Source organism: Gavialis gangeticus, unplaced genomic scaffold (assembly GCF_001723915.1).
Source record: "Gavialis gangeticus isolate Ggan-Ray unplaced genomic scaffold, GavGan_comp1, whole genome shotgun sequence".
Lineage (NCBI taxonomy): Eukaryota > Metazoa > Chordata > Crocodylia > Gavialidae > Gavialis > Gavialis gangeticus.
In genome coordinates this window covers 2,363,551-2,371,525 of record NW_017728998.1, presented here as the reverse complement: position 1 = coordinate 2,371,525, position 7,975 = coordinate 2,363,551, and the positions used below count along the sequence as shown (strand labels likewise).

The following is a 7,975-nucleotide window of genomic DNA, read 5'->3' as shown; positions in this document are numbered from 1 at the left end:
GGCTGGGGCTGGGGGGGGGCAAAGCTTCCCCAGCAGCAGCCACCAAGTATAGAGCTGGCGCTGACACTGGCCCTTGCAAGGGGCCAGGCTGCGGCGTCCATGGCCGTAACCCTGTGTTACTGGCTTCTGCCCCAGCCCGTGGGGCTGCAGGTGGGGGTGGGGGGGGCTGAGCTGCAGGGTCTCAGGGAAGGGCAGGAGCTGCAGAGCCCAGTAGGCTGAGCGGGGCCAGGCCAGCCCTTCCCCCTGCTCCTCTGCGGGGTCTGGTCTGCCCCCCTACTCTCCCCGCAGCCTGTCCCCTCCGATTAGGGCTCAGCTGCGGTGCTGTGGCTCATTAGCATCAGGGCTCGTTAGCTGAGCTGACAGCGCCATGCAGCCTGCAGCGAGGGGCAGTGGGTGGTTCTGGATATAGGACACGCCCCCCACCCCCAACACGTGGCACCAGCATCGCTCAAAGGGATCTGGCCCCCTTGTCACTGTTGCAGGGATCTCTAGGGGAGGGGGCAGTGCAGGGGGACTCTGGGGCCCCAGAAGGTCCCCTCCCAGCTGGAAGCTTGGCTGGGGTGCCCCCTCCCAATACTGTTGGCTCTGGAACTCACCCAGCTCTTCATTGTACCCCAGCCTCCAGCTTGCCTGGGCTGGGGTGTCAGGAGACGTGACCAGGGCCATGCAGCAGGGCAACAGCATGAAGCTAAGCCCCCAGCTCTGCCCCTGCCCTCATGGCACAGCAGCCTGCTGGAAGCATGCATGGGGTGGCTGGCGCGGAGTCACAGGTAGGCCTGGCCCTCGTCCCTGGGGTCCCCAGAGGGTGGACCTGCCCCATCCTACCCTTCATGGATGAACTCCTCCAGCGCAGCGCACTCCGACACCAGCTGGGGCAGGCTGCTCCGCACGGCCACGTAGGATAGGATGGGCAGCAGGTCGTCAGCACCACTGCGGGGGCACAGAGCAGCGTCAGGCTGCTCCCTGCAGGGCAGACCCCTCCTCATCCCCAACTGGTTCTTCCCTGCCTGACAGCACTGCCCCTCTGTGCCTCAGTTTCCCTAGGTGAGCGGCCAGGCTGGACTGCAAAGCGCTTGGAGGGCACAGGCAGCTGGGGATGTTGAGATGAGCTGCTGTGCCCACACGCACAGGGGGGACACTAGACTCCCAGGAGCTGCTGGATCAGAAGCCAAGAGAGATGCAGAGACCAAAGGCTGTGAGCACCCCTGGGACAGCCTGGTTCTCCCCGCCACACAGTGCTACAGCACTGCTCCCACAGGCCGAGGCTTTGCTGGGAGTGTGGGGGTCACGGCGCCTGCTCTCGCGCCCTTCAGGTCTGTAGAGCTTGGACAATCGAGTCCCAGCTGGGAGTAGCAGCCGCCTGCCGCCTCCCCGTCCCGGCTCGGCTGTCTCCCTAGTTCCCTGCTCATTGCTTTGACAGTCCAGCCGCAGGACTGCTGTCTCACCAGGGCGCAGGGCCCTGCTCGCGGTCCCACCATCTCCTGCTTGCTGCCTAAGTCCCTGTGACAGCTTCCGAGCTCGCTAAATTGCCAGCCGACAGCTTGGCTGACTGGGCGGGGGGCCCGTGTCGGCAGCATGGCAGGGAGGACCCCCGTGGCATGGTGCATTGTCAGGAGTGATCCATCAAGCCTGGTGTCAGCAATGCAAAATGGGCTAGGTGCCTTGCAGCAATGGAGAGGTGGTGGATGCTAGCCAGTGGGCCTGACAGCTTCGTACTGAGCTGCCCCACACGGCTCAGAGATGGGCTGCAGGAGACTTCATCATGGCAGCAAGGGGACCAGCACCCTCAAAGCACCCAGCTGTGGAGCCTGGCCCTCCCCCATCTCCCACACTGCATCCTTCCAGCCTCAAGAGTCCAGGGCTGACAGGGGAACAGGGACTGTGCTGCATCCCTGCCATACTCACATAGCAGCCGCGGGGGGCTGGCTCTCCCGTGCCCCGCAGTATTCCTCAGCACACTCGCAGATCATGCGCAGAGCTCGCACTGCAAGCAAGGCACCAAGCCCCAGCATCAGGGACAGCAGCCCACACCCAGGCCCTGCAGCCTCCCCTGGCAGGTGGCACTGGGGCCAACCCCAGCCTTACACCAAGCAAACCTTCCTCCCACTGCCTGTGGGAGGACAGGGCTAGGGCAGAAGGGGGTGTTGCAGCACGCAGCAGGGATGCTCAGATGGCCCAGGGGAGATCACAGCTCAAGGGGGCATTGCCTAGCTTTGCTGACAGCATGGGCACAGCATGGCTCCCCTGCCCCACGCAGCCCCCCTGCCCAAAAGCCACGTGAGAAGGGGGTGCCATAGCCTGATGGCTCTGGCTCCTGCCCCAGAGCCCCCCCACATGCCTCACCAATGCAGTCCAGCTTCCTCTGCGGGCAGCTCTCGAGGGCAATGAGCCGCAGCTCCTGCACGGCAGCGCTGTAGGGGTAGGAGCCCGGCACCTGCATTGCACTGTCCCAGGGCAGCAGCTTGGAGGGGACCCCCATGTCCGCAGGTGGTGTGTTGTGGTGGCGCTCCATGCCCCATGAAAGGGCAGCTTCCTGGGCCTTGTACACGGCTCTGCAGGGAGGGAGTGGGGGCTGGTGGAGAACAACGCAACACAGCGCAGCACTCCCCGAGCAGGCCTAGTCATGGCACATCTTGGACATGGGGCAGGGGCAGGGGCAGGGGCAGGCTGGGCAATGCTGGAACCACACAGGCCCGGCTGTGCAGCTCCTGCATGCCCTGGGCACATGGAGCAGCAGGCGCCAACTTGGCACTGGGAGGGGGCCAGGTGTGGGGTCTCGAGCCCCTGCCCAGGCGCGTGGTACCTGTACAAAGCCAGCAGTGGGGCCCAGAGCGGGGGGAAGAAGGCTTCCTCAATGCAGGCCAGGCACTGGTCCTTGGCGGGGGCGGCGTTGAGGCTCTCGAAGGCCAGCAGGGCCAGGGACAGGAGCTGGTCTGGGGGCAGGCAGAGAGCACGCTCAGTTGCTATAGCTGGCTTGTGGCCTTTCACGAGTGGTGCCCCCGGGGCTTCTACCTGGGGCAAAGGGAACCAAACCCAAGGGGCTGGCTCTTCCAGGCTCCGGCCTGCCCCTGTCCAGGGTAACCTCACCCATGGTCACCTCTTCTCTCACCAACCCCTTCCCCACCCCCCAGCTCCAGGCCTAACAGCCCGGCCCTCCGGCCTCTCCCCAGGGCTAGGGAGCCCTCCTGTAAGGACTCAAGCAGGGCTCTCAATCCCCCTGCCAGCATCTCCTTGTCCCTGCAGACATCACCAGCCCCCTGGTCTCTCTCCCAGGATCCTTCCATCCTGCACATGGCTCCCAGGAGACAGCACCTCCCATCTAACCTCATCAGCACTGCCCCAAACCCTCACCTCCCTGCATCTCGCCACGCAGCCTCTGCCTGGCCCAGGCTGCCAAGAGCTTTGTGCAGTGCCTGGCAGAGCTCTGGAAGCACTAGCTGCCACCAGCTCTGCCCAGGCTGCTCCTGCAACACCTGGGCTCTGCGAGCTGGGACAGGGGCTGCAGCAGGGAGCAGGCAGCTGTGGGGCTTGGAGGCCTTTGCCCCGGCAGCTGGTGCCATGCAGCTCCATGCAGCAGCCTGGCTCCAGGCCCGTGGAGCAGAGCTGACAGCTCCAGGGGCCAACGCTGCCCTCTAGCGGCCACACAGCCGAGACTTGGAGCCACAGTCCTATGCCAGCAGCCCGTGTACCACCCCACTGGACTACTGCACCTCTGACCAGAGGCAATGGGTTTCAGAGGCCCACACCAGTAGCAGTGATGCAGCTCAAAGCCCAGCTATGGGGCAGGGCCTGCTGGGTCTGAGAAGGCAGCTGGGGGCATTGGGGGAGGAATGTAGCCTCTGCTTTGAGCCATGGCAATGCCCTGGGAGTGCCCAGCCCTGTTCCAGCCTGCTTAGAAAGCACCCAGTGGCATGTGATGCCAATACCCAGGCTCCTTCAGACTGTCCCATGGCTCTAGCCCCTCACCCATGGCATTGTGGATGTCCTTCACGATGCCTTTCAGCTGCTCTGGGAGAGATGCCACCTTCTTCTCAGCTGGGGCTGCACCCTCAGGCCCCATCAGGAACCGCTCCAGGTCCTCAAAGGAGCTGTCCCGCTGGGGCGGGCAGGGGCTAGAGGCAGGGGTGGGCGGGTCCTCGATGAGGGGGGCGCTGGAGAGGCTGTGGCGCAGGTTGAGCTGGTTGGTCTCGTGCACGGAGAACATGCAGTGCAGGCTCTGCGAGGCCCGGAGCCGCCGGCCCCCCGGCTCTGACAGCCCCTCAGCATCTAGTGACAGGCAGGTCATGGGGTCGCCCATGCCCCGGCTAACCACAGGGTAGAGACGGCTGTAGACTGCACACTGCAGTTTCCGCAGCAGCTGGCAGATGGGATGGTCGGGACAGCTAGGAGCGAAGGAAAAAGACTGCTTGCCGTGCCCGGGACTGGGATGTGTCCTGCTGTCCCACGAGCTCATGCTGGGGACACTGTAGTTTCCAGGTGGCTGCTGAGGGGAGCCAGGTCATGCCCCACAAGGCCACCCTTGCAGCTGGAGCAGCTTTTCCCACAGACCCCAGGAGCATCTCTGCTGGGGAGAGACTCCAGCAAACACCTGGCCAGCTGTGAGGCCACCCAAATCCCCCTTGTGCCAGGGCTGGGCTCAGAGAAGGTGCCTCCAGCAGTCCCTAGAGCTGGAGCCTACCTGAGGAGGCAGGAGAAGAGGCCGGACACCAGGGTGAGGTCTGCCGGGTTCCTCCTCAGCTTGGTCTTCCAGAGCCGGGGCCACTCCTTGGGGAGGAAGAGCATGTGAGAGATCAGGGAGGCAGGCACCACCTGTGCCAGGCAGGACTACAGCTCCCCCCGCCCCTGGAGACACCACACCCAGGTAGGGGACCCTGGGGGACTACACTTGTCCCACAACACACGCAGGCAGCTGGGCAGACCCAGTCTTCAATGATGCCCCAGCCCCAGCCAGCTGAGCTCCAGCTTTGGGGAGCATGGCCAGCCCGTGCACACCCCTCAGCCCTTTCTGGGTGCCTGGGAGCAGAGGACACAGAGGCACGGGCTGCTGCTGGTTTGGGAGCCCAGCAGCACTAGGCAGGGTGCAGGGACGTACATGGTCTTGCTCGTACTCCAGGATGGCGGCATAGAGCTCCCGCTGCTCCTGTTCCTCAGGGGTTAGGGCCACGCTGCTGGAGAACCGCCTGCAGGGACATGGCATGCATCAGGGTGAGGCCTGGAGCAGGTGGCTGCATCCTGGCTGCCACCATGGACCCAGGCACAGAAGAGACAGGGCATCCACCCTACTCAGTGCATTGCAACGACCTCCCCAAGCAGAGGGCATGGCAGTTGAAACCTGGGCAGAAGGCTCGAAGACAAGGCTGCAGACACTCTCTGGGCTCGGGAAGGGCTCAGAAGGCAGCACCTCCACGGCCCCCCAGCCTCAGATGGGGCATAATGGACCCCAGCCGGGTGCCCAAGGCCCAGAGCGCTGAGTAAGGGAATACTCCCCTTCCTCTGCTGCAGCGTGGCCCCCGCCCTCCTTACCTGTTGGCTGCCTCCTGGAGGCGCAGCCGGCGCTCCTCCATCTTGCGCTGGAGCTGGAATACAGCAGAGTTAAGGCCCAGGCACGGCCCTCTGCGGCCTCACGTTCTTCTGGCCAGGGTTAAACAGAAAATGTAAACAGAGCGCAGCCCCCATGCCTGCCATAGGCTGGCCTGGCCCTGAGAGCCAGCACAGGTGGGGTGTGGGCAACCCCGGGGGCAAGGCTGTATTTGCCCTAGCCCCAGTCCCCTCCCAGGCAGGGCCAGAGTTCAGCTGAGCAGGGAGGGTTTTCTGACCTGGCCTAGGTGCAATCTGGAATCTGGGAGGGGTGTTTGCAGAGGGGGGGCAGGCTGGGTTTCCCAGCACGTGTTACCTGGTCTCAGAGCCCCACATGCGCTGGTCTGGCTCAACAACCGCTGCTCCTTGAGCCTCACCCCAGCCCCACCCTCACCCAGCCCTGGCCTGAGGGGGAAGGCACAGATACCCCTGGGCGCCACAGGGGTGCCTTGGGAAGGATACGGTCTCCTCCCGTGCCTTAGCGATCACCAGGTTCTCCATCATCTGCCGCTGGAGGGACAGCGTCTGCAAAGCACACACAGGTGTTGTGGGCAAGCCCTAACTCTCACCTGCTCCCCTGTGCCAGGAGCACCCAGCCAGGACCCTGCTCCCTTCCACATGCCAGGAAATGGCAGGGCATTTCAGGTAGTGGCTAAGGACACCCCACTCCACGCTTCTGCACCCCAGACCAAGGCTGGCAGGTGGCTGGACAGGCCCCAGGCCCATCCTGTGGGCTTGACTACGCCTCGGCTGTGAGCACGCGTGGTCACCCCAGGGCCCGGCTGGCTGTGCCCCAGGTTCATCCAGCCCATGAAGCAGCAGCTGCTACTAGCCCCTCAGCCGTGGGCCACACAGGGGGCTCTGCTCTTGCCTACTCTCAGTTCCCACCCTCCCCCCAGTCCTGCTCCAGGGAGCCCTGTCTGTCCGACAACCCGGAGCCACCCGGCCAGCTGGGGAACCAGTGGGTCAAGCCTGCACTCCTGGGGCTGCGGTCCAGCAGTCCGTCACCTGGGAGCCCTAAGGGAGGGGGCTGGGCCCTGCCAGATGGCACAGCCCCTTCTCTGCCTGAGTGCAACCCCCCACTCTCCACCCCTTGCCACCCCAGCTGCACTTGCCAGAGAGGTCTTCTGCAGGGCCTGGCTGGGGTTGAGCCGGGCCAGGCGTGCCTCGTACGTGGCCTTCAGCTTCTGGTTCTGCAGTGATGCCTCCTCCAGTGGTGTGAGCTCCCTGCAAAGACCAGGAGCCGCTGAGGGGGAGCACGGGCAAGCTGCGAGGAGCTGGAATGGGCCGATACAGGCCCCTCTCCACCCCCTGCAACCGCCTGGGCAGGAAGGGCTGGCACGGAGCATGCGCATGGGGCGAGGATCCTCACCCAGCCCATGCATCCCACTGCCCCCTGCCCCACCCCCAGCCAGGCCCCACTCACTTCTTGGAGCCCTGCGCCTCAGCGACCTGCAACTTCTGGAAGATCTCTGGAGGCAGGAAGGGCGACAGCTTCCCTCCCTCGTCCGAGAAGACCCTGCGGTGCCGGGAGACGGGAGCGGGGCCTGGGCCCTTCTCGGGGGCTGCTGGCTTCACCTGGGTCTTCCCTGCGGGCGGGGAAAGCAAGGGGATTGAGAAGGGCTAAAGGCCCCGGGTCCCAGCCCCAGCCCCATGCCTCCTACAACAGCTCCGAGCCCAGCGCTCACCGAGCTCAGCCACGCTGGACTTAGCTCTCTCCAGGCACTGCTCCGCGAGCTTCAGCATCTTGGCCGTGTCGGGCGTCACCCCCTCGGCCCCATCTGGCACAGGAGAGGGGCAGGGCAGTCTGTGCCCCAGGGAGCCGCGCCAGGACCGGAGTGTGGGGGGGATAGCTGTGGGGCTGCCTCCCTCAGGGCAACAGTCCCTGCCCCTGCCTGGGCACAGGGCCCGGCTCTGCGCCACCTCCGAAGGGGAGCCCCGCAGAGGCTGGAAGGAGCAAGACGGGAGACAGACGGATGAAACCCGGGCGGGAGCAGACCCAGGGGCTGGGACAGACGGGGGCGTACCAGGGGCGGCCGCTGCCTCCTCCAGCAGGGCCTGGGAGATGTAGCGGATGCTCTTCAGGTACTCCACGTAGGCCTCCTGCGCAGGGACGCGGGTCAGGAGCCGAGCCCGGCTCGCGGCTCCCAGGGTGGGGGCCCCGTCCTGCCTGCACGGGGGGTCGCGACCCAGGTGCCGGGGGGGGCAAACCCTGGGCATGGAGACCATCCCCCCCACTACAAAGCGCCCCGGCCCCGCACCCCGTTACCCTGGGAATACCCCCACCCCAGGGCACCGCCCCCCAGGCCTGGGAGGGCCCCAGGGGGGCACCCAGCGCGCACCCGGGGGCGCTGGGCGCTGTCGAGGCGCAAGGCCCCGTGCGCCAGCTTCATGGCGC

At 65.6% G+C, this 7,975-nt stretch overlaps 2 protein-coding genes across 2 annotated transcripts in view; one reads left to right on the top strand and one right to left on the bottom strand.

Annotated features, from left to right (window-relative positions):
* CDK10 (cyclin dependent kinase 10) overlaps window positions 1–2,843 on the top strand; it is a 25,377-nt gene extending 22,534 nt beyond the window's left edge. Inside the window, exon 14 of the mRNA XM_019505374.1 lies at window positions 2,831–2,843. The gene's annotated coding sequence lies outside the window, so the exon portion shown is untranslated. The remainder of the gene's footprint in view (window positions 1–2,830) is intronic.
* VPS9D1 (VPS9 domain containing 1) overlaps window positions 1–7,970 on the bottom strand; it is a 13,160-nt gene extending 5,190 nt beyond the window's left edge. The window contains exons 1-14 of the mRNA XM_019505373.1: window positions 7,920–7,970; window positions 7,605–7,680; window positions 7,266–7,358; window positions 7,004–7,166; window positions 6,693–6,804; window positions 6,040–6,102; window positions 5,524–5,576; window positions 5,093–5,180; window positions 4,679–4,764; window positions 3,967–4,382; window positions 2,804–2,933; window positions 2,344–2,552; window positions 1,906–1,984; window positions 826–930 (exon numbers count right to left, since the gene is read on the bottom strand). Coding sequence (XP_019360918.1) covers window positions 826–930; window positions 1,906–1,984; window positions 2,344–2,552; window positions 2,804–2,933; window positions 3,967–4,382; window positions 4,679–4,764; window positions 5,093–5,180; window positions 5,524–5,576; window positions 6,040–6,102; window positions 6,693–6,804; window positions 7,004–7,166; window positions 7,266–7,358; window positions 7,605–7,680; window positions 7,920–7,970 — 1,724 coding nt within the window. The remainder of the gene's footprint in view (window positions 1–825; window positions 931–1,905; window positions 1,985–2,343; window positions 2,553–2,803; window positions 2,934–3,966; window positions 4,383–4,678; window positions 4,765–5,092; window positions 5,181–5,523; window positions 5,577–6,039; window positions 6,103–6,692; window positions 6,805–7,003; window positions 7,167–7,265; window positions 7,359–7,604; window positions 7,681–7,919) is intronic.
* Window positions 7,971–7,975: the final 5 nt, after the last annotated feature.